The sequence below is a fragment of the Anguilla rostrata genome, chromosome 1 (assembly GCF_018555375.3).
Source record: "Anguilla rostrata isolate EN2019 chromosome 1, ASM1855537v3, whole genome shotgun sequence".
Lineage (NCBI taxonomy): Eukaryota > Metazoa > Chordata > Actinopteri > Anguilliformes > Anguillidae > Anguilla > Anguilla rostrata.
Genome location: NC_057933.1, coordinates 14,719,126 through 14,743,176, shown reverse-complemented (window position 1 = coordinate 14,743,176; position 24,051 = coordinate 14,719,126). Strand labels below are relative to the sequence as shown.

At 45.9% G+C, this 24,051-nt stretch overlaps 2 protein-coding genes across 5 annotated transcripts; both read right to left on the bottom strand.

Moving 5' to 3' along the window:
* Positions 1-561: 561 nt before the first annotated feature.
* Positions 562-12,041, bottom strand: LOC135248884 (synaptotagmin-16-like). Of its 3 annotated transcripts, none has more exons than XM_064323917.1 (6): positions 11,633-12,041; positions 8,750-8,968; positions 7,299-7,573; positions 5,196-5,639; positions 4,623-4,812; positions 562-3,120 (listed from the first exon to the last, which is right to left on the bottom strand). In XM_064323917.1, exons 1-6 carry the CDS (start codon positions 12,039-12,041, stop codon positions 2,807-2,809), a joined length of 1,851 nt encoding a protein of 616 aa, XP_064179987.1. In that variant the 3' UTR covers positions 562-2,806. The 3 variants fall into 3 exon arrangements, with proteins under 3 accessions (XP_064179987.1, XP_064179996.1, XP_064180006.1); XM_064323926.1 differs by having other exon boundaries at positions 7,314-7,573; XM_064323936.1 differs by lacking the exon at positions 8,750-8,968.
* LOC135248902 (synaptotagmin-14-like) lies at positions 11,998-24,015 on the bottom strand. Of its 2 annotated transcripts, XM_064323968.1 has the most exons (4): positions 23,499-24,015; positions 14,207-14,386; positions 12,996-13,071; positions 11,998-12,131 (listed from the first exon to the last, which is right to left on the bottom strand). In XM_064323968.1, the coding sequence occupies exons 1-4, from the start codon at positions 23,509-23,511 to the stop codon at positions 12,080-12,082; spliced, it is 321 nt and encodes a 106-aa protein (XP_064180038.1). In that variant the 5' UTR covers positions 23,512-24,015; the 3' UTR covers positions 11,998-12,079. The 2 variants fall into 2 exon arrangements, with proteins under 2 accessions (XP_064180038.1, XP_064180030.1); XM_064323960.1 differs by lacking the exon at positions 11,998-12,131 and having other exon boundaries at positions 12,935-13,071; positions 23,499-24,014.
* Positions 24,016-24,051: the final 36 nt, after the last annotated feature.

Below are 24,051 nucleotides of genomic sequence, written 5' to 3'. Positions count from 1 at the left end.
TAGGAGAGTCGCTAGGCGATGATGACGCGCCATTATTTCAGCATCCTCTCTATTTGGTGCTAGGTTTCGTCATTTTTTTTTATTCGCCGTATTAGACACACATAGGAGGAGGAGATAAGGATGTTTGATTAAAATGAAATATTTGCGCACAGCCTTGTGTTGCCGTTTTTCGATTAAACCCGCATAATTTAATTATTCGTCTATGTACACAAAGAGACCTGTTATTCTAGTTGGAAGCATCTACTTTCTGTATCTTCAAAAAGCGCACACATCTGACATGTTAAATGTGGAAGTCGACATATGCTTTGTGTTGTCCAAAGGGCTTGCTCACCCGGCCATTTGTAGTATTGACACAGTGCTGGATTTAATTCTACAGTTTGCAGTATTCTGAGAAATATATTTTAAAATCAATTTCACAGCAGCACAGGGACTGTAGTATTATGGCAGAATATGTTTCATATACAGAACGGCTGCTCAATGATCATAAAGCTAACTAATTTGGCAAAGGGGACACTTGAAATGCACAAAGCACGGGACCCAGAAACCAAGGCAACAGCAATATCAAAGCAAGAATCACAATTTATTGTAAGACAAAAATAAGTACAAAACATGTTCTGCTGCATCCTTTTGGCATGCACAGTACAGGCACTGTTTATACAGACATGATAATTTGAACTTGTCCATGCACTCAGCATCTGAAAGGAATAGTAAACATCATTGACAATACATGCTTATCTCATTTTCTTACAATTATACTCTACACACGCAAACAGTTCCGTACATAGACTGCAGGCACTTCTTTATACAATTCAGGAAGCTGTAAAACTGGCATGCTATAGAAAATATATACTTTTTGAAATGGTATGTTGAAACTTTGCTAAAATATTAAGAAATATGTACAGTAATATTTGGCATGCATATGTTATTATATTATAACAATATGAATTGTAATTGTTTTGGGGCCAATAGCTAATCTGTGCAATAAACCAGTGGAGGACTGTGGATTGAGAAGGGTGTTTTGTAATTTTTTTTTTATGATCAACTCATCTGAAATTTCATTGTCGTTTAAAAAAAAAATTCCATAGGGGAAAACTCACAAAAATCACCACATTTTTGAAAAAAAAAAACTCTTTCTACTGTAGAACAGAAGATTGACCACCATCAAGCATATGAAACCGTCTCTGCACATGTCCCCTTTTCAGCACAGTTCCATGCTAGATAAGAGGGCGCTGAAGAGAGACTGGGGCTCTACCCGTACACATACAAGTTCAGTGCTTTTGGCTTTACACAACAGTCAAATCTGATCAAGGTTCAACTGACCAGTCATAACTGCTTAAAGCTAGTTTCCGGCAAAGTTGTCAGTGAGCTCGTTGTGCATAATAAGCATTTGTGACAGAATTTCATTGATGAAATCTATTTCAAATTAGGTTGCTCGAAAACCTCTAGTGTTTGACCATTAATACATATTGCACAATATATAAACTGAAGATAAATCCATTTTTCTACTCCATTGGGAGTATGAACAGAGGCAACAGTACATCCCACTGCTTGACTTGGGTGCGGGTAAACAAAGTAGCATCGCTACAAAATCGAGGTGACCAGCAATAGACCGGCAGTAGCTTGGCCTTTGCATCTTTGCCCACAGTTGTTCTGATCCGAGCCACCTCCAGAGAAAGGTGCCTTGAAGGCTGACAGCTCCCGGGCAGGGTAAAACAGAACACCATCATAGCAGCTACTCAGGGAGCAAGTGAAGCGTGGCATGCATGGCAATATAGATCAGCATCACCCTGCGACGGTCAAAGGAGGAGGAGCCAAAAACAAATCATATCCTTGTGCGAGAGCTGAATGCAGATCATCTGGTGGAAATACATTAATAGTTTCTTTTGACTGCGGAGCAGATGGGAGTTGAATGAACCCCTCTGTGGAGAGGCTCTCAGAGAAGGCTGCAGCGCACCCTTCACACGCGGTGGGTGAGCAGAGTGAGTCATACAGTCCACTCCCCAGCGGGCAACGGCTCTGACCAACTAAGGGAAGAGTTCTGTTTGCATCCAATGACACAGTTCAATGGGGGTATGGTGTGAGGGGGGGGGGGCTCTTTTACATGTACAGATGTGGAGATTTGAGATATGAGATTTGAGATTCCAACACCCACATTTTTGTGCAGTGCAGAGATCGATAACCTGGCTGGATGAGAGAGGAGGCAAAATTAAAAGTGGGGGAGTTTGGATTCATTCCCAGCCCTGTACAGACCGGCTTTCAGCAAAGCGACACAAGGGAATACACCATTTCATCAAATGGCATTCCTGAGATTAATCTTCATTTTTAAATGTCACAGTCCATTACCTCCTGCTAAAAGAAACATGTACGAGAACAATTTCGTAAATGAAATTCAAGCAAAAAAAAAAAAAAAACGTTTTGTGACTCCTAAGCAATTCTCACTTGAATGATTATGATGCTGGAAGAACACAGAATCTACATTAAATCTGCAGCTAAAGAATCACATTTGCATTTCAGCTTTTATCAGTAGTTCAATTTCCAGAATTTCAAAGCCACCACAGTACCCAGTGAGCCACGTTTTCACTGGGTGCGTATGGCCCTGATTGTGATCCATTCAAACTGTGAGGACCGGCTGCAGAATCAATACCACTGATTACTGGGTTGAATTAAAGCTTAGAGGTTTCCACGGACAGAGGAGCGGTGCTGTTCTTCAGGGCCGCAGAAGTTCTCGTGCACATGAAGACAGGTGTGCGAATGACGGTGGGGGTGGAAGGGGGGGGAGGGGGGTGGTTCGGAGCGGCATGCGTTTTTAGGACTCGAGCAGGACATGCCAGCGGCACACCTGCTGGCCCCGCGACTCCTTCATGTCCTGCCAGTGGAGCTGCTCCTCCTCGCCGCTGCTGTTCTGGCCCATGGAGACCCAGCCCACCATCTCCTTGCGCTTCATGCTGCGCCGGTTGTAGATGGAGATCATGAGGGTGACGTCGCTCAGCTGGAAGAGCGCCACCTGGAAGACGAAGGTCTCCTTGTAGACGGGGTTGGGCTGCCCCCGTCGGATGGAGGTCTTGCAGCGGGAGATCTCCTGCCCCATGGAGTTGAGCAGAGTCATTTTTCCATAGGTGTCTGCCGGGGGAGAGAGAGAGCAGGACGCAGAGCGGAGCTTTAGCCGACATGCTACCAGCAAGGAGTTGCAAAACTCAGCGTCTCCGTCCATTTCAAACGGATCAGCCTAAGAGAGGCAGGCACAGCCCAGCTGGGACTGTATATGTGGGAGGATCGGAGGAGTGTAATTTAAGGAGGAATTTGAAAAAGCCTGTAGGATGAATATTGTTGTTCTACCTGTACAGATCTGGTCAAACCCAATGACTCTGTTAGGTCAGCATGACACCTGAGAGCTCCCTGGGTAATGGTTGCATGACTGACGAATCTCGCATTATTCAAAAAATGCTATTACAATTCCAAAAGGGAGAAACTCATTTCAGGACTAGGCTATTACTTTTTTCCAAGTAGATTTCCGTCATTTTAACCCATCCAATATGAATGTGTATTTCGCTCACAATCAACATGTTGACTGTTTTTTTAATTGACTTTCAACATTGGTGCAACAACCCAGTGAGCAGGTTTACTCCCTCAGTAACAACAACATAAAACCAGGAAGCCATACTGTATATATGGTGTAGTGCTGTCCTTGAAACATTTAAGTCCTCAAAAATTATGAAAAACAAGATTAATAGAGCAAGTACTGAATAAAATATCATATTGTTTATTAGCTGACTAAGCTATATTGTTTATTAACTGAACAGCTAACTAGCAAATGCAAGAACACAATGATCGCCAAAAATAAAATCTGATACACTCGCAATGGGAATGCAGCCTGTGAATAGTTAAATGTTAATTATGCCATGTATAAAAACTGAATACAGCATCTGAAAGGCAGGTAACCCTGCACTGTTTTGGTCACAGATGTAGTTCACAGGGGTGAGAGCTCATTAATAAACTAATATAGGCCTGTACTGAATCCAAAGGGTTCAAACAACCAATGGACTGCTTTGGTATCAAATAATTAGTCTGCAAGCAGGCTTGTGTCCCACTTGTGTGAAATATATAGCTACACAAGATGCATAATGGCTGCACTTTTTTTTATTAGCAAATATATCGTGACAGGCATTTATCATTTTAATTTGCATTATGATGGAGAAGTCTTATGTTTCCATCCTGCACCTCCTCTCATCTAGGTGTAGTCTTTCTGTGCAGGAAAATAACATGTGTCCAGGTGAAGCAACAGGTGTAAGTGTTATGTCTGGCTGGAGACACTACTTTGGCAGTAACCTCGAGGCAGCTGGTGAAAATAGCTTAATGTGAGGAGACAGCCAAGAGTCAGAGCAGAAGCAGACTGCCAGCACTACAGTTTCTCCCACAGGGGTCACTGGTCTCAACAGTTACAGCCTAGCGCAAAACATTAAGCAGAACTGGAGCCAAAATGCTGCAATCTCTTCAATGCCAATGCAAGTGTGTGTGTGTGTGTGTGTGTGTGTGCGTAGGTCTGTGGGTCAGTGTCTGTGTGATGGTGTGTGAGTGTGTGTGTGTGTGTGTGTCGGTGCACACACGCAGTGTGTACCACTCACCAGGTGGTCTGTTGATAGCGAGGTTGCGGAAGTGGCTGCCCTTGATGAGCTCCACGGAAAGGCGGCCAGTGGTGGCGTTGTAGGACAGGCCGATGAGCAGCTCGGGGACTCCGCCGTGGGACAGGGACTGCGTGGAGGAGGCGCTGTCACTCTGAGAGACGGCCGACAGGCTCAGCTGGGAGTCCGCGCTCTGGGGCCAGAGACACACACGGTCAGATCCGTCACAAGGCAGTGAGCTACTCAATCTCAGTGTTTTGAATTACCACGTACCTACGTCTGACATATTACACCTGCTCCAGCGAGACAGGTATAATAATACATTCCTGTACAATGCTGTGCCTACGTTTGAGTTTAAGATCCTTACTATGAGCGATTGTGACTAGTTGACTGTTGCTATATTAGCTGTTGTACCTCTCCATGGTTCATGGTAGCTTTCTTTAACCTGACAGTCAGCTACTCGTTTCGTAATTACTATACCCACCCGTGAGTTCCCACTGTCGCCTGTGACGCATTGCACCTTACGCAGTGATTTACGGACAGTGCAGTGCGGTGATGCTCCTTAAGGGAACTCGCCTTCATGTTGCTGCGAGGCTCCAGCACCAGCGTGGCCTCCATCTCTCCGTCGGGGCGGAGGCCGCTCAGGTGGAAGAGCCGCTCGCCCATCATGCGCTCGCGCCCAATCTTGCCCATGGCGTAGAGGCGGAAGCGCAGGGCGGAGCCGCCCAGCTCGCCGGGGTCCAGGCGGGAGAAGCGGAAGGTCTCGCTGAAGCGGGGCGCCGACCCCCGCTGGACGCTGGTCTTGTGCCGCTGCTTCTTGCCCGGCAGCAGCACCACGTGCACCTGCCAGGCGTCCATGCCGCTGCGCTCCTTGTCCGGGATGTCCCGCGCCGTCACCACGGTCACCAGCAGCTTCTGCGCCTCCGCCTTGTAGTCCAGGATGATGATGAGGTCGCCGCACTTGGAGATTGGATGGTGGGAGGTGGGCGGCTCGGAGAGTGGCTCCCCAGCACCTTGTTCCTGAAGAACACAGACACACACACATACATAATTTTCAAATCACCAGGTTCATTAAAAAACTTTATCTTATTCAAGTTGTACAAATAATGTTTGATTTTTACACACTTGTCAAGAAAATGGATACCTTTGCAGAGCATTTTTTGGATGCATGCGTGTGTGTGTGTGTGTGTGTGTGTGCGTGAGTCTGCATGTGTGTTATTTTCACTGATCTGCAGAAGACTTCAGAACATTTTTGCTATCAGTTGTACAGCCTATTTCTGCCCGCTTCATTCAAGGCATAAAAAAGGTGAAAGATACAACCTTGCACAACCTTGTCACAGTGTGGCTTTTGGAATCGCAAAGAAAAGGAAATTGAAAGTGCCTGAGAGAACAGTAAATGGGGAGATAATTGGCCTCATTGTTAGCGGAGGCTGTGCGGCTCTGCTCGTGGGAAATGTTAACATGCTGCCAGCAGCGACTGAATACCAGAACGCACATTCTTCACACCCAACAACACTGGTCACAATAACTCTGCCTTGAGCTTCATCTGCTGTTCACAGCAAAGAGTTTCACCTTTACTGTCCAATCATGGGCTCCACCACTCACACCACTACGTGCCTACTGTCCGGCAGTATCCAAGGTTCCAACTTGGCCCAATCAGCTGCTCATTTCTTATGGAAGAGCAATTGTATGTTATACCTTTCCCACTTTCCCACTCCAACAAAATGGGAATAAATAAATAATGCTGACATGTCTGATGAAGTGTTAGAAGAGGAGCCTGGACGAGTGGGATGGATGTTCAGCGCACAGCTTGCAGTCTGAGCAACAACACCACGCAGACGCAGGCTGTTGTGAGAACGGGCACGGGTCTGGGCCAGCTCTCTCCAAAAGCAGGCCGCCCTGGAAGAGAGCCACCCACACCTCTCACCCACTCTCACTGGGCCGAGAACTGAGCACAACACATTAGCAGGGAATTATCCATTAGTGACACACGGCAACGCTCGTTATCCACAAGCAGTGTTCCGATATTCTTAATGCTCCATAAATATTTATGATGCCCGGCGCTTTTCATGGGGTAGTGACAGAATTACAGATGGACGATCACAATGAAAAGCGGGGCAGAGGCCAGAAATGAGCGAGTTATGCCAAATCCAATTTTGAGAGGAAACATGCAGATATGAAACTTGCGGTTGCTGTGAAATTATACTACGAAAAACAACAAGTGCTTTCTGATTGTGCATGCAACTCTTTTGCTGCAGTGATACACCTCATGGACCAGAACTGAATCCTGACCATGCTGGCACTGGCCAGGTGATTTGTGGGACAGGGCATAATTGGGGGTTGCCCAGGGAGGGAGCATTTTGGTCTGATGGGTGTCCCCTGCCTCGTTGTGCAATAGCTATGCTCATTGACCCAGGGCCTGCAGTCTGTCTGTAGCAGCTGTATTAGTCTTGCAGTCCTCCCGTATAATATATGTGCAGCTGAACCATTTGACTGAAGAGTGGAAAGAAGCAGCAGCTAGCTGTGAACACACCCCCGCTCATTTATGGAGGCCACTGCAGCAATGGGATGGGTGCACATTCACGGTCATTCAAAATACAGAGAAGAGAAGGCAGTAAAGTAAGCAGTCACGGAGAACGAAGTCGCTACAAAGTGCGGTGGAGTGCTTTTTAAACCCACCCCTGACTGCAGTACCTCGGGGCTCCACGTGGAGGAGCTGTCCGTGGCCTCGTTGTTGTCGAAGCCTTGGTTGTCCACGGCGGTCTCCATCTCCATGCTCTCCTCTGCGCCCTGTAGGCTCGGGCCGGGGTCCAGGCTGTCCTCCGTGACGGCGGAGGCCGCGCGCGGACCGGGCTCCAGCTCGTCCGCCGTGCCCCGGGACCCGACGGAGCCCCGCTCGTCCTCCCCGCACATCAGGGGGTCCTGATAGCTCAACCTGCTGAGCCCATCGGCGTCTGCAGGAACAGAGACACCGTGTTCCACTGCGCGCCCCAGCACGGACACAAATGGCCCTGAAGCACACAGCAAAGATGGTGCTCAAAGGATCTAATACATCTACTAAAAGTGCAAATATTGCAATGAGATTACGGCTTGTGTGTGAGAATAAGTGCCTACAGGCACACGCACACGAATACACACGAATACACGCGCACACACACACGCACACACACGCATACACGCACACACAAGCGCACACACGCACACACCCAAACACTGCATATATATGGGGCTTTTGTAAATATGTACCATTTATACAGTTACATTTATTATTTTACAAAGCAGTGTGCAGACTCACAGTTGTTCATTCTGAATAACTTACATTTTGAAATGGGCTCCCTAGTTTTATTTTGCAATGTAAATCAAAATATTTGTGGATTAAAAAAGGATGAATATATGAGTACATTTACTTAATATTACAATTAAAATAAAGGGCAATTCACATATGTGTAGGTAAATACCTACGAATCAAAAATTGAATAACAGTGACAATGACTAAATAGAAAAACCTTGACTGGAAAATACAGAACAATTGCAATAGAATATGAATGCTGATGAGACACGGTGATCATTAGTCTTATTATATATTCCTGGATTCCAATTATAGTCCATCAAACCAGTGCCAGGCAAGTGGAGAGGGCAAGCACACCCACATTTTTTAATATTGTTCAATGCATATGAGAGCATTTCAATACTTACACCTAATTAACCATCAAACCTCAAGCTGTCAGTTTCCCATCCTCACAGGTGTAATGGGGTGAGCGTACTGTAGATCATGGCTGTGTAGCTTTAGATACCTGTAATCTACAGCTATTCCTAGTGCTGGATCAGTGGAAAGCAGATTGGGCTTTCATACCGCTGAGCCTGAGGATCGCGCTGCGCTGCCAGTAGTCTGCTCTGAATCACAGCGAGGGAAGGGTGAGATCTGGCAATTAATGCCGCGTGAACTCCGCGCGTTCCAGAACGGACAGCGCAGCACCGGCCTAACGGGGCCAGATCTGGCACTCCGGCACGGCTGGAGCCTAGCCGTCGTTTGTTGGTCAGACCGACTCGCGCGGCCGAAAAACTGCCTGCTTTTCTGTTTTCTCACCCTCCAGGATTGCCCTCTCTGTCCCCCCCTGCCCTGCCGGTACCTTCGCAGTCCGAGGGCTCCGTGCTGCCCTCCTCCTGGTCGGAGAGCAGGCGCGTAAATTTGTGGCGCTGCCCGGGGGCGCTCGGCTGCCCGGCCTCGGCCGCGCCCGCGCCCGAGCGGAAACTCTGAGAGCGGGACACGGAGATCTCAAACTGCTTGATGATCTCGTCCTCGCTGTCCGAAGACGTGGACTGATCCTCGTCGTCCCCGTAGCTGTTCACTACAGGAAGCACACACACACACGGGAGACAGGAAGGAGACAGGGCAGGTGACAGGTGAGCCCCGGACGAGCGAGAGGATATGAAGGATACGAAGACAGGCAGCCAGGAACGAGAGACAGAGAGAGGGAGAATAGATAAAGCCAGGGGAAAAAGGTGGACAGACTAGAGGGAGTTGGGAAAGTAGGGCAAATTTGTCTACAGGGAAAACAGACAAGAAAGGCCAGTGGAATATGGGGGTGAAAGATGTCTCCTATAAAAAAGAGTAAAAAAGATTTAAGTGGGAGGTAAAATGGAAGCCAGGAATCAATGTGGAGAGAGCAGATCATATTCAGAATACCATTCCAAAACCCCAGTAAATACAACAAACCACCCCACCATTTGCATGCTGTAAGCAGGAGAAATCAGCAGAGGAAGATGGCCCTGCTACTCCCTTAGTTTATCCATGAATGAAACAGAAGTTGGAAAAAATGGCAGAAGGTGTGACAAATAGCACCGCCCATTTTACAGCACAGAATGAACACCCAAGAGACCAAGCTGGCCAGCAGAACAGCCTTTGAAAGATGGAGCCATTCATCATTTTCCTGGTTGTGTTTGCTGAGGTTTGACCCTGTTCCTCCCAAATCTTGCTCTTCTGAGTAAAGATGTCATTACATCGCTAATTGGCAGCCACTCATATGGTTAGATAATCTAACTGCTGGATACCATACGACTGTAATAGGTAGTTATTTTCCCCCCGTGTACTTCCTAATGTGCACAATGTCCTTCTTTCTCCACAACCATATGGAGAAGAAAAGCGGCTGGAGTGTCACCATGGAAACCCTTTAGTGCAGCCTGGCTCCACTGTGTGGGCGCAGAAGATGAGTGACTTCCTGTCACCCCCCCCCCCCCCTTTCATACTCTCATAGCCTCCAGAGCCTGCACTGAGCCGCTGTAGCAGGCTGGCTCCTAATTTCAAACATCAGCGCAGAGCACACAGAGAAGGCTTTGAAGACAGCGTTTTGAAGTTAATACCGCATGAGTAGTAAGCTTTCTTGATATGCCGTGACGACTTGGTCTCATTAACAATTAGTAGCCATACTATGAATTTCTAGGAGCCAAATCTTAACAATGACTGTGTGAGTAGGTTTTCACAGGCTTCTCCAAATTAGTGTGGGCCACAGCAAAAACGTTGCCATTACCAGTCGGTACGATTCATCGGTAAGAACAAGGTGAACTTTTTCAACAATGACCCAAAGATATCAATCTGTGCTTTTTGCGAATTGATAATTCATTGTGAAACTACTGACAACAGCCATGTTTTTAATATATAAAAGTTAAATGAAAGTACAAAGTTACTGAAATTAGCGGACAATTAATCACAGAAAGCATGGTCAAATTTACAGAATTTAAGGCTTTCAATGAAGCATAGTATGGGTAAAGTGCTCAAAGCCGCCTGATAGAAAATTGTAGGATAAAACATTTCTTCTGATTAGCATTACAGTCATCGTCATATATACTGTCATATATATATATATATATATACACACACATGAACCAGCAACTGTAACAGCCATTACAATTTTAGTGATATAGACTCGGTGTCCATGCACAAAAAGTGGCCGGACTATGAAATGGCTAGAAATGGGCATGCCTTTAAGACCGGCCACACAGAAGCCACTCCTCAAAGTGCCCTCTCTCAAGAGAATAATGCTTCCACTTCGAAGCCTTCCTCACAATGACCTCCGAAGGAGAGGCCACTTCTGCGGCTCCGTTCCCATGGTAAAAAGGTAGGCAATTGGCAGCCCTTTGTTTATGTGGCCTCCCTCCTACAGCTTTCCTCTGACAAAGCAAGGGCCTCCGTGCCGAGCACACTCAAGGAGAGCCGGCCACTCCGCAGATGATCATACGTGACTAAGCCCAGGGTTTGTTTGGGGATGTCAGCCTACATGTACTGAAGCCTGGCGGAGAGCCAGATAAATCTGTGGCTAGGAAGCAGATGCAAGAGGGCACAGAGTTATATCTGCATGTTTGTATGGATGCGAGAGGTCTTGTCTCAGACAACCAGAAAAGCAGGTCAGTCCTTTCCAGTTTACCGTTGCGAAACAAATTACTTAAATATATTAGCAAAAGGCATCACGTTCCACATTACGGATGCTCCTCCACGCTTTGTATTAGAGGGCATTGATGCACAATCACAAGGCATAATAATTTGCTTCACGCAAAGGCTTTCTGAGGGAGCACAGCTGCCGGTATGAATAATGGCACAACCTTGGTCTGTTTTGTTCCCCCAGGGACATACGCGATTCACCATGCCGTGCAGATCTCTACTTCCCTGAGATATAATACGAAATTTAGCAAGGTTTATACTAATCTCCTGTGCTGCACTACCGTAATTTTGACAACAAAAAAAAAGGAACACACCACAAATTTATGATGCGGAGAAAAAATAAAGATGATGTAATCACAGAGAAATCAGAGCCTGGCAACAGTTGCCGAAGCACCCTGCAAAAAGAAGGTGCGAATTTCACTTGCCGCACGTGTCAAACACATCAGAGTTGTGACTGCTGTAATGTACCGCTGTGACTGCAGTGTTTCTCACGTCACTGTCAGGTCGGTCTGGGCGATGAGGTCATACGCGCCTGGGGTGGAGGCGGGGGGCGGGGGGCGGAGGGGGCGGTGCTTACCGGAGCAGTGTGGGGTCAGTGTGCTCATTCCGCCCTCCTCTAAGTCGAAGAGCTGGCTCTCCAGGTCCTCGTTCTCCTCCGGGATGGTGGAGAGGCGCTCTGTTATCTGCTCGTCCGTCAGGCCCAGCTGGGCGAGCCGGGCGCGGATGGCCTCCAGCTTCTCCTGGGGGTCCATGGCGGACACGTCCAGGCTGGCCACGCCCGCTCTGGAGCTCCTGCCTGAGTGCAGGCCATCCTCCAGCAGCAGGGTGTCCGCCCCGTCCTGGGCTCTGTCTGCTGGGGGCTCTTCAGCAGCTGTGGGCCCCGGCTTAGCGGGGCCCAGAAAGGCGCCGGAAATGGCCCCGGAGACCTGAGAGAGCCAGGCGGAGAACGCAGAGGCCCCGCCCTGCACCTCCTGAGGAGATGACATCACTGTACGCCAGCGGACGCACAGCGAGACCCGACTGCCTATATCCCACCGTGAGGAGGAGCAGCGGACCCCCCAGCACACCGATCAAGCCTGTACACCCAGAACGCAACACAGCATCAAGGCACTGGACAACAGGTTGTAGCACAGCAAAGCACATTTCCCAATCTTTTTAACCCAGAACATGTACAATACTGTATGCCAGGGCTGCCTAACCCTGTTCCTGGAGATCTACTGTCCTGTAGATTTTCACTCCAACCCTGTGTATCGAAAACCCCCTCTCTAGGGTTTTCGACACACTTGTTCCTGGTTATATACACTTTGTTGTACGTCGCTCTGGATAAGAGCGTCTGCCAAATGCCTGTAATGTAATGTAATGTAATAAAGCACACCTCATTCAACAGCTAGATATATTGTTGAGCTGCTAATCAGGAGTTCCAAATTAGGGTTAGAATGAAAACCTACAGGACAGTAGATGTCCAGGAACAGGATTGGGTAGCACTGCTGCATAAGAGAGACTGACTAATCTATGACAATTTGTCCTGAGTTTAATAATAATATTAAAAAAGATAACTTCACCATTGTAAATTCTGCAGTCAGGCTAACTGAAAGCTCTGAGCTGGAATATCACAGGTACACAATGATATGATGCGTCATGAGCATCATGTGATTGTCTGGTCACTGTTACAAAAATGTGCGCAGCGAGTTTGCAGTTAAGGCTGTCACATATTTCACTCCTTCAAATACTAACAGACAATCACCTAATGTCCCAAAGACAGCACTGTGAAATGGCAAGGGTACATCTCCAAATCATTCTTGAACTTTTACTCTATAGACTGCGATTTGGTTTTCTTTTTCTTTTTTTTAGAAAAATATTCAACTAAAAGTATTGCTCATTATTGAGCAGTTTGATCAGTACACTGGAGCTGATTGATTGACTGCGAGAAGCGGACACACCTTTTCTGGAATATAGAACACAGGTAGAGATCATGAATAAGTGCCCCAGAGCTGCACTGACGAGCCGTGTCTTGGTCTGTCAGGGGTAGGTGAAAGCCAGGTGTGAGCAGCGTACTTCTCAAGTGTACAGGCAAAGGGGAGCTGGCATAGCACCTCTCCTCATTTCCTGTTTTATCTCTTGCAAAAATTAACCCATTGGACCTTGGCAGCTACGGTTCTCCGAGAAGCTCCGAGAAGCTTTGCAAATTTGATTGGTGGCTTACGTTTTTAAATACCCGGTTGAAAACCTTTGGCAGACGGTCTCTGTTTGCCAAAAGTTTTCAACGCTATCCTACCAATGAAGGCTTTCGGGGAAAAATCATACGGCAGATATAGCTAGTTCTTTCTGTGCTGCGTACATCACTTTAGAGGATTAAACAGGATTAAAAGGTGAAATTCACCAAAACCCAGCAGATGCTGCGTCCCTCCAGGACTGGATTCTGACACCTGTGCTTTGTAGGATTAAACTACGCTTCATGAAAGATGAGTTCTGGGAACCTCTATCAGAGGCTCAGAGGTAAACATCATGCCATCCTCCTGCTACTCCCTGCGGTTCGAATCACACATGACGTAAGCTGCAACCTAATACAATAAGTGCAGTGTCCTGTGAAAACAAAACGCTCCTGAGCATGTTCTCATCTGACGAAAAAGGGCAGTCCTTGAGTGAGTCAATCGACTGTAAGGAGCAACAGGAAGTCAAACCACAGCAAACAGGACAGGCTACACAGCTTAAGGGTAGAAAGCACAGGACAAACGTTCACAAGTACATCAGACACCGGAGTGACGTCAGGCACAGTATTTGTTTATGCTGTCGAGGCACAGAACTGGAGAATCAAAATTACAGCCCAGTGTTGCGGCTGATTGCAAGGGAAATGTGCTGTAACATGGGCGGTAGTGCGTCACCGAGGAACGGCAAGTCCCACCCCAGGCAGGCCACTGACACTATACCAAATAAGCCGGTCAAGCTAAACTCCTGCAAAACCAATACTGAGTAAAAAGGAAAGGCATGCAAGTTTACCCAGCAAATAAAAAATGTAATTAGAGGATGCGAAATGACAGATGATGCAAAATGACAGAATAGTAGGCTGAGACTAGCCAGGTGTGTGGAAATGGCCGCTCTGATTAGTCCCCATAACCCCATCCAGCTCCCACCTCTGGAGCGACTCACTCACCCAGGCCCTGGTGGATGCTGGCCTTGTCCTTGGCGCGCTTCCTCCTGCCGTACTGCTCCAGGCAGGGTAGGCCGCCCACGCGGGAGAAGCACAGCTTCTTGTTGATGAAGAGGAAGAGCACAGCCAGCACCACCACGAAGACGCCCACAGCCGAGAGGAAGCCGATGGCCTCAGGAGTGACTGGGAGAGGGAGATACACCCATCAAACAACACGCACGTCCTGAGTACACACCGACACGCATGCTGACGTACTAACATACACGCACGCAGATACACACACGCACACACACGCACGCACGCACAGTAGAAGCCGCAGTACCCATCAATCAGCAGTCCTCAACATGATGCACATCACAGGCTCAGCACACTTCAATACCAACTGCAATAAAATGCATTTGTTACATTTTACTTTCAAACCCTAAAATGATTTACAACCATTGTTCTCTCCAATTGTATTACTGAATTATGCGGTGGAAATCTACTGGTTTTGTTCTGGGGTTTGTAATTGAGAAAAATAATGAATGCAGGCCCCAAACTGCCCCTTTTAATAAGATCTGGCATCATACTTTCATTTGTGAGCATCCTAAAGTACAGAACGAGTGCATTGGAAGGCATGTGATATCTAGAAGAAGAAATGAGTCTCTTCTGTGTGATTGCTGAGCAGCAGCCCTGGTTTAAAACCAAACTGACTTTTTCAATGCCTGAAGTGGATTTTCACACAAAGAGAGACTGGGTTTACTCTCACATACACTCTTAATAGTCAGTTGTGCTCTCTTCAGTCATCAAAGGGTGATCTCTGCCATTACAGCAATGACCTCCACACTGGGGCCCACACATGAAAAACCTACATTCATAAAAAAAATGTTTTAAACTATGACTATGACAACAGAAGTGTGAGAGGATTCTGTGTGGGCGTATGTGTGTGTGTGTGTGTGAGTGTGAGTGCTGTTTGTGTGTGTATGTGTGTGAGCGCATGTGTGCATGTGTGTGTGTATGTGTGTGCACGTGCGAGTGCGTGTGCATGCATGTGCATGGGCGTGTGTGTGTGTGTGCATGTGCATGGGCGTGTGTGTGTGTGTGCGTGTGCATGGGCGCGTGTGCGTGTGTGTGTGTGTGTGCGTATGTGAGTGTGTGAGTGTGTGTGTGTGCATGTGCATGGGCGTGTGTGTGTGTGTGCGTGTGCATGGGCGTGTGTGTGTGTGTGTGTGTGTGTGTGTGCGTGTGTGAGTGTGTGTGTGCATGTGCATGGGCGTGTGTGTGTGTGTGTGTGTGTGTGTGTGTGTGTGTGTGTATGTGTGCGTATGTGTGCACAGTCATTTCATCCCTGGGTAAAGAAAAACCAGCTCGCCCACTTTCCTTTCCGCTACCTAGATCCGTCCTTCAGTTCCTTTTGAATTTGCTTGTCAGATGACCCTGATTTTCACAATGGAGAAAGCAGTCCCTGCTTGCATTTCTCTCTAGTGCAGCAGGAAGCGCTGTGGCAGAGCTCTCTTATCTACAGACACAGCCGACTGATTTGAGCTCACAGCGAGCAAAGCCACCCACCTTCATCTGCGCTCATACCCACACAAAATCAGGGAAAGGGGATCATCTCGGATACGCCTCACCAGTAGCCTAAATTGCAACGGAACTAACAGGACTGTTTACACGGCTGTTTTAATAGAACAAAAATATATTTTTTTAAAAACACCATGTCAAATGAATCGTTAATAAAGCAATCAACAAAAAACATTCCTTCTAAATATGGAATCTTCTTCTCAGGCAAACCTGTGTGTAACTTCATACCACATACAGTCTGTGGCAGAAACCAGAGATATTACTATTATAATCCCTTCATTAATCTTGATGAATAAAAAAAACCCTACAGAACATCACTGCATGACAATCCCAGCGAGAAGTTCAGTGATACTATTCTGAAGGTCAACTCAGCACATCTTTTCCACAAGATCTTAAAAGAAAAATCACCAGTTAGGTCATCACTCAACTAAATAGCACTAGACCCAAGCTTTAAAGGTGTTTTAAAGACGAGGCCTCCTATGCAGAACTGTGGGCTCACCACAAAGCAATGGTATGAAAAAGTACCTCAAGACGGGGAAACTGAAATCCAACATCAAAGACTATCTGGTTTCTTAATCCGCTTTCTTTTCAGCAAGCTCAGATCAAGGACAGGAAAAAGGCTCCACAATGACTCCACGCTGACATTTCAATATTCAAAGGAAAACACACACACACACACACACAATCCACGTACCAGTCCACGCGACTGCGCTCCCACAAAATGGCCACAAGGAACTAGCAGAGCCAAGGATTTTAGGCCTCAGCAGCAAAACTATACGGATGCGAACGGTGGTAACAGATGGAGACGAGAGGAGTCCAAACGCAGCCCGTGCCCAGCCGAGGGACACTAAATCTTTCTGTACCTCGGCAGGAAGTGGGAACTTAAAGGAGCTGGCTGAAGAAAGAGAGAGAAGGAGAGAGACGGAGAGAGGGAGCGGGAGAGAGGTGGGGCCGCGCAGTGTTTGCTCTACTGCCAGTACTGTGTGAGCAGCAGGCGTGGTGGGTGATACAGGTGCGTGTGTGAGCAGGGCAGAGCACAACTGTGGTCAGCCCAGGGTTCGCACGAGCAAGCTGGAAAAAAGCAAAACACGCAGCTGTAGCATGACTCTGAATGGTGATATCCAGTCCATAAACAGCACTGGTTGTGTTTGTTTAAACCCTTTCTATAGCTGGCAGATGACCAATAGATTGGGCCCAAACAGACACCCAGGTCAGGGAAGTCTGAATGAGACTCTCAGAGTCACGCTGTGGAAAGAAATGCACAACTGGTTACTCTGCTGGGACAGTAAAAATGAGTAAGCCCAAGTGCACTCACAGCACAGAGCACAGTGTCTCTGACAGAAATAGGGAGAGAGAGAGAGATACACAGATCCCAAATAATGCTTTCATTCCTGTTCAGATCGCGTACCCCCCCCTCCCCCTCCACCTTTCCCTCCCCCGCCTCCTGACATGTCACACCGCTATTTTTACAGCACGGCGGAGGAGTAACTCCGCACACCTGAGCACCGCAGAACGGTCAGTTTCCGTGGAAACTGTCTGTCTTCGGCAGACTGAATGTCTGAAGCCTCACCCACACACAAGAGCAGAAAAAAGGCTCCACGTTGCCATGGTGCAGAGGGGACTTGCACGATTGGGCAAGACAACAAGTGCTTTCTAATGCCGGGGTGCGCATCTGAGATTGAATCCTCGTGTCCTCTGGGCACATGTATCTCACGCACTGGAGCTGGCGGCCTGAGCCGCGGCTCTGTGGACCTCATCAAGGGTTACATACAAATGGGCAGCTCAAGGTCCACTAATACGTGACTCACCAGCCTCCACACACCACTTGTAAGTAACCAAGGCCACAATGCACATGATCCAGCTGCATTAGGGCCTGTTCAGAGACTGAGAGCCATTTCTCCTCCTCAGTTCACAGGTGTTTATGACCAGCCGGTGCATTTAGATTAAAAGGCCAGCAAAGCGAACCTTTACGAAGCTCATTTTCGGGCTTCATTAAAACCGGATTGCTCATGGGCTGTGTTCATTAAAAATGCGAATTCATGCCGATGACCAGGAATGCACCTGATTCACCACTGAAGGCACAGAGCAGACAGGGTGTGAATTAGAGAGTGGGAGAGAATGCGTATGTCTGCAGTCACGTGTGTGCATGAATGTGTGAGTATATATTTCTGAGTGCGTACATGTACCAGTGTACAAATACGTGAGTGGGCGTGTTTTGGATTATGAGAATTTGTGAGTATGAATATCTGTGTATTAATATGAATGCACATACAGCGCGGTGACAAAGTATTTGTCCCCTTCCTGGTGTCCTCTATTACTGCATGTGTCACACTGAATAGTTTCAGATCTTTAGACAGAATGTAATATTAGACAAAGGGAAACTGAGTAAACACAATCCATGTTTCAATTATTTCACTAAATTAATGAAACATGAGGAAAAAAAAGTTGTTCGAATGTATTCATTTGGAAAGGGTTACAAAGCAATTTCTAAGGCTCTGGGACTCCTCCGAACCACAGGGAGATCCATTATCTCCAAATGGAGTACACTTGGAACAGTGGTGAATCTTACCAGGCGTGGTTGGCCTGCCAAAACGTCTCTAATGGTGCAGCGAAAACCCACCCAGGAAGCCACGAATGATCCCAGAAGAACATCCAAAGAGCAACAGGCCTCTCTAGCCTCAGATAAGGTCAGTGTTCATGATTCCACGATAAGAAAGAGACTGTGCAAAAATGGGATTCACGGGACAGTAGCAAGGCAGAAACCATGTGAAACATACACATGCAGATGAATCTGCCCATGCGCATGTATAGGCCATATTCTCCAGCCCCCACCCGTGGCCAGGTGCTGTCCTCCTGCTCACTTGCTCTACTGAGCTAATCCCTGCGATTAGACTGAACCCCTGCAGCATGGTGGGGGGGCTGACAGGAACTGGAGCCCCTCCACTCTATGTCGCACAACATCCATAAACGACATGCAGCTATCACCATTCACTATTTTAAAACAGCAGCTCCAGTTAATAATATTTAATAAAACACACACACTGTAACATACTGTACAAATAAGAAAAAATAAAATAAAAATAATAAATCAGAAGTCCTGATAGATGACATACAGCAAATACACAAATATGACAGAGACCATTCGTGTTGAACATTGAAATGGAAGGTAGGCGAGATTGTATAAATAATTGCGCCATCTGCTGGACACATATTGAGTCACAATGGCACAACTTCTTTTAAAATGTATACATGTCAAAAATGATTAAACCAATTATAAAGGCTAAAATTCTAATAATGCAATTGAAAAACACAATGCAGTCCTGTTATATCAAAACCTAACAACAGCTCAATATCAGCACAATATCTAGAAGAAAAGCTCACTCTCAATATTACTAATGAAATATCACCATCTACTGGCCATTTTTTAGTGAAAGAAAGAAAGAAAGGACTGCATTTATATAGCACTTTTATCCAAAGTGCTTTACAATTGATGCCTCTCATTCACCCATTAACACACACACTCGCACACCAACGGTGAAAGGCTGCCATGCAAGGTACCAATCAGCTCGTTGGGAGCAATTAGGGGTTAGGTGTCTTGCTCAGGGACACTTCGACACTCCCAGGGCAGGGGATCGAACCGGCAACCCTCCGACTGCCAGACAACCGCTCTTACCTCCTGAGCTATGTCGCCCCATTGAGAATTCTAAAGTGTACCCTGAAGAAGAGAAAATGAAACTATCAAACAAAAACACAAAAATGCCCTATACACAAATGAAAAGCATCACCACATCAATGTCATTAACGTACAGCATTTACATTGATTTCCAATTATTTTGCACCTCAGAGTAATATTATACAAGCGACAGGAGCAAGAAATGATTGACATGAGGTCACAGGTTTTGGATGGGGAGAACAGTGTAGTCCCTGTCCCTTGTGAAGTTGGCTGGAGTGCCATTTTCCCACTCTAGTCCAGAATTAAACACTGGTGCCTGCTGTTGATTGCACTACCTTCTCTCTCACACCATGCCCTTTTCCTTCCCCCTCTGTTTTCGGGAGTACAGTACCCCTATCTGTCGGGCCATGTCCTGTCTGGGCAGGCACAACACCCTTCCTGACCGTAATCAAGACAAAACAGAGTACTGCCCAAAAATGGCCAGTGAGACACATTCAAGTAGGTCCTCTGCAGTTTGCTCTGTCTAAGAACACAGCCAAATTTCAATATTCAAGTCGGTAGTCAGCACTGCAAAATCCATTGCAATACCTCATTGGCACTAGTCAAAGGATCCTCCCTCTGGCTACACTAAACTAAACGAACGAAGCATCAAATAAATGTTGCATATGTTTCCTGAGATGATAACATTTTGTGTTCTTGAAGGCTGCAGGATAGAGGAGAATTAAGCGTGGCCCTGCCAGGCTGCTGGTCACATTCGGCACTGGCATGGTTTGAGTTTGATACTAGACTATGGGGCCCACCCATGCACTGGAACAGCATCTGAACAGAATGAGCCATCTAGCAGTGGCAGTTCAGTGACATTCTGTACGCAAATGACAGAGACAGGAAAACTGTAATGCTGGTGACAGACGTGTATAAACACACACACACACACACACACACACACACACACACACACACACACATTCATATCATGTGTATCATAGTAAAATATCAAAGCTACTGTGCCATAGTGAGGACAAAAAAAAACAGGAACAGGGAATCAGAAATTAGGACCATTTCCCTTGAGATAAAGAGTAACATTTTTCTTTAATTGCATGTCCTGTGAGACATTAACGCACTGTAAGATCACTGTCAGGAAATAAGTCCGGACAGACAAAGCATAGGAAAACTTTGATTCCTGACAGAGAATTACTGCAAAGAGAATGCTTTGCTAATGGGTTTTATTGCCAATAGAAAGCTTTAATCTATTGTGAAATGGTTTAGTGTAACCAAACCACCCTCATTTTACAATCTATTAAACATTAATTCTACTTTTAGTGAGACAAATAATATTTTTTTAATAGCTTTGTGGGATAGTTGCCTAAGAAGCTTCACTGCCAAATGCATTAGAAATGTGACACCTCTCTTTTAAGAAGTAATGCAATATATACTGACCAACACATTCAGACCACAAAAAACAGGATCTACATTCACTAAGACTGAATTAACTGCTTCCCTAGACAGGAGTCAGGTTTTACACTCATATAAACCACCGCTCAACTAGAATTAATACAGAACAGTGCAAATGTGCATTACACAGATGCCAGTGCAATTATAGGATTGCCCAGTAAACTTTACACAATGTCACAGCTGCTGGTCACTGGTTACATCATTAATTATTAAATGAATACCAAGGCACATAACATTGAGTGATTAAAAAGAGACCTTTATCTGTTCCGGCATAAATCAATGTCCCTCCCCACTGAGAGCAGTTCAGGGGCTGCAGAAGCCTGTCCTGGGCATCGCTAAACCCGGGATTTCTCCCCACCCCCTCCCCCCGCTGCCGGCGGGGGCAGAGAGCATAAATTACGCATGGCCCTGAATCTAGGCCAAGCAGCCAGGCAGAACCGCAGAGGATACTCAGTAATGATCAGACACTACCGTCTGATAGCTGCAAAAGATGGAAGAGGATTTCTCTTAAAAGGCCATTGCACCAAAGCAAAGGGTTTCAACCTTGTTCTGTGCTTTCACTGGCTTCTTCTGTGGCTGAAATGGTGGCTGACTGAAATGGAATGGACCGAAAATCAGCACTGTGGTGTGCCACACGGTTTGGGCAGGTACCTCATTCAAATAAAACATTTCTACATAGCCCAGGCTTCACAGAGACCAGTGCGCCCAGTCAACAGCAATTACAATACCTGTTCTAGAAGCCAACTCACAAGTTCAGCATGGGAAATTGTGCTGTTACGGGCCCAATATAATTCAATCAAATATAAGTTAATTACATATAAAAATTCAGTCTTCAAAAACATAGGTCTTTTTATAGGCAGATAAAAAGATAAAAACATTACTGCCCAGAAGAAAACCACTGCTCTACACAATCCAATTATGCCATTAACATTTATGACTTTAAGACAGGATTCACCCAGATGGTGAGCAAGGAAAGAGCACCTTGCCCCTAAACCGGCTGGATTATAGATGCTGCACGCAGCGCACTGCTCAATCGTCCAACTTTCACACAGCCTGGCAGTTTGCCCACTCCAGCGCTCGGGGAGCCAACAAGCAGTGGCGCAACAGACCCGCCAATCAGCAGGAAGCACAGCAGTCCTGGCGTCCAGACCTGACCGCTCTGTCCAGCTTGAGACCAACACTTTACACCTGCGCAAAAGCCAGGGGAACTACAGCATATTAGGAGTATATGCTTTCTCCACATTTAGAACGCAAATACTGCCAAGGACTATTCTTCCCCAACGAATTTCTGGCCTCCGTTTGTCAGTTAATGCTGTCTGAAGCCATTGTCAATTAGTGCACTCACAATTTATAGATGTAATTCCTCACACTCAGTAATCTGGGCCTTGTCAACCACAAAAGGTGATGATTGATCGCAGTCAATGTGGAAACAAGGAACCATGCCTCTACCCAATAATGAAAGCAAAGAGTAACTATCCTTCCATGTCCTGGAGGATGCTGTGGCAAGTCCCTGGAGACAGTAACGGTCAATGATGAAACCACTTTCTGACTCAAGATGCAAGAAAGTGACACTAACAATGTGTACAGCTTTCTGTCATTGTCAGATGTAAGACAGCACATCAAAGTACCTATCTGAAAATCCTAAATGTAAGTCTCTTTCCATCTGTCAGTGAATTAACAAGCATAACAGCAGATAAGGTGGTACAGTTGTTCTGTGTTTTTGTAATATCATATTCATACAGTATGGATAACAAATAAAAATGTACTTTGCAGTGGAAATGAAACTTAGAGTAAAACATTTTGTTTTCAAAATGAAATAAAAGTCTCGAAATTTTCAGAGTACAGATACAGTATATCATCTTACAAATATTTCATAACTGATTGGAAACGTGAGTACCATTGCTCCCACAAACTATATATTTGCTTTACTGCACTGACTTCATTTGCTTAGTTACTGTGCACCCAACTGCTTCATGTGTCCTTAAAATGTATTTAAATCAAGGAGCAATAAAAATGCTTTGTTTCTGTCGCGCCATGTCACTAAATTATGTGTGCAGCTGTTTGAGAAGGCAATGTTTAACTAAACGTAACATTTTTCTCAATATGCTAGTCTTAAACTGCTTTTACGACGGGTTATGGATTCCCAAGCTATCGATATGATTTTTATTTCATGTTTGCGCATAAGAAAACGTCATAATTAGTCTAAGTCTAATCAGTAAAGATAGCTAGAGCCAGCGAAAAGGAAACGGTCTGCAGTGAACTCAAAATGGTTAATGTAGTCACACAATTAATTTACACAGGCTAGTATTCGCCCGATTAGTTGCTATATAACTAAAACCCATGAATTTGAAATATAAACGCGGTTTTAAATACGATATTATAAACGGATAGTTATCTGCTAGTGCAATACTGGAGATAAGAATCGTTCTCCTCCCACTGTTTGGCCATGCACTGCAACAACCGTCGATTTTCCAATGGAAGATAATTTCCCTGCGTTCTTCTGTAAGTATAGGCTACATATTTAATACAGATAATAATAATAATAATAATAATAATAATAATAATAATAATAATAATAATAATAATAATATCCAGTAAAGGGTCACTTACTATCAGAAGCCATGGTTGAATATCTGGATTGTCCACGTTTTTCATCCGAATGCGGCACACACGGTTTGCGCTTTCCTTAATGGTTACATTATCTCCGGATAAAAGCTATACGGATAGCGGCTGCTAATTGGACGCTACTGAAATGAACAGCCGCTTTGCCCTTTCCTTCCAGCTCCTAGGCCATTTCTCAACAACCACATTTACGGTCTGTGTTCCTCTTCCTGTCTCCCTCTTGCTTTTTCTGTGGGTCCCACTGGCATCCAAACAGTGACGTGCTGCACCCTCCCTTCTGTCGTTCCACGGTTAACCACAGCCTCAGGTGCGTAGCCTAAATCACACCTACCGAGCACACCATGCCACACCAAATTTAGTGTGACACACTGTGCTTAACTAAATTTGAATAAAGCACGTTTCGGATTCCTGTTTCGTGCCAGTTTTAACCGAGTTAAAATTGGTATCGAATTAGCATGCAAACAAAATGAATGATTACCATAGTGAAATTGTACTAATGGAGGGCAATGTCCAATTATAGAATTAAATCGGAAACTTACCA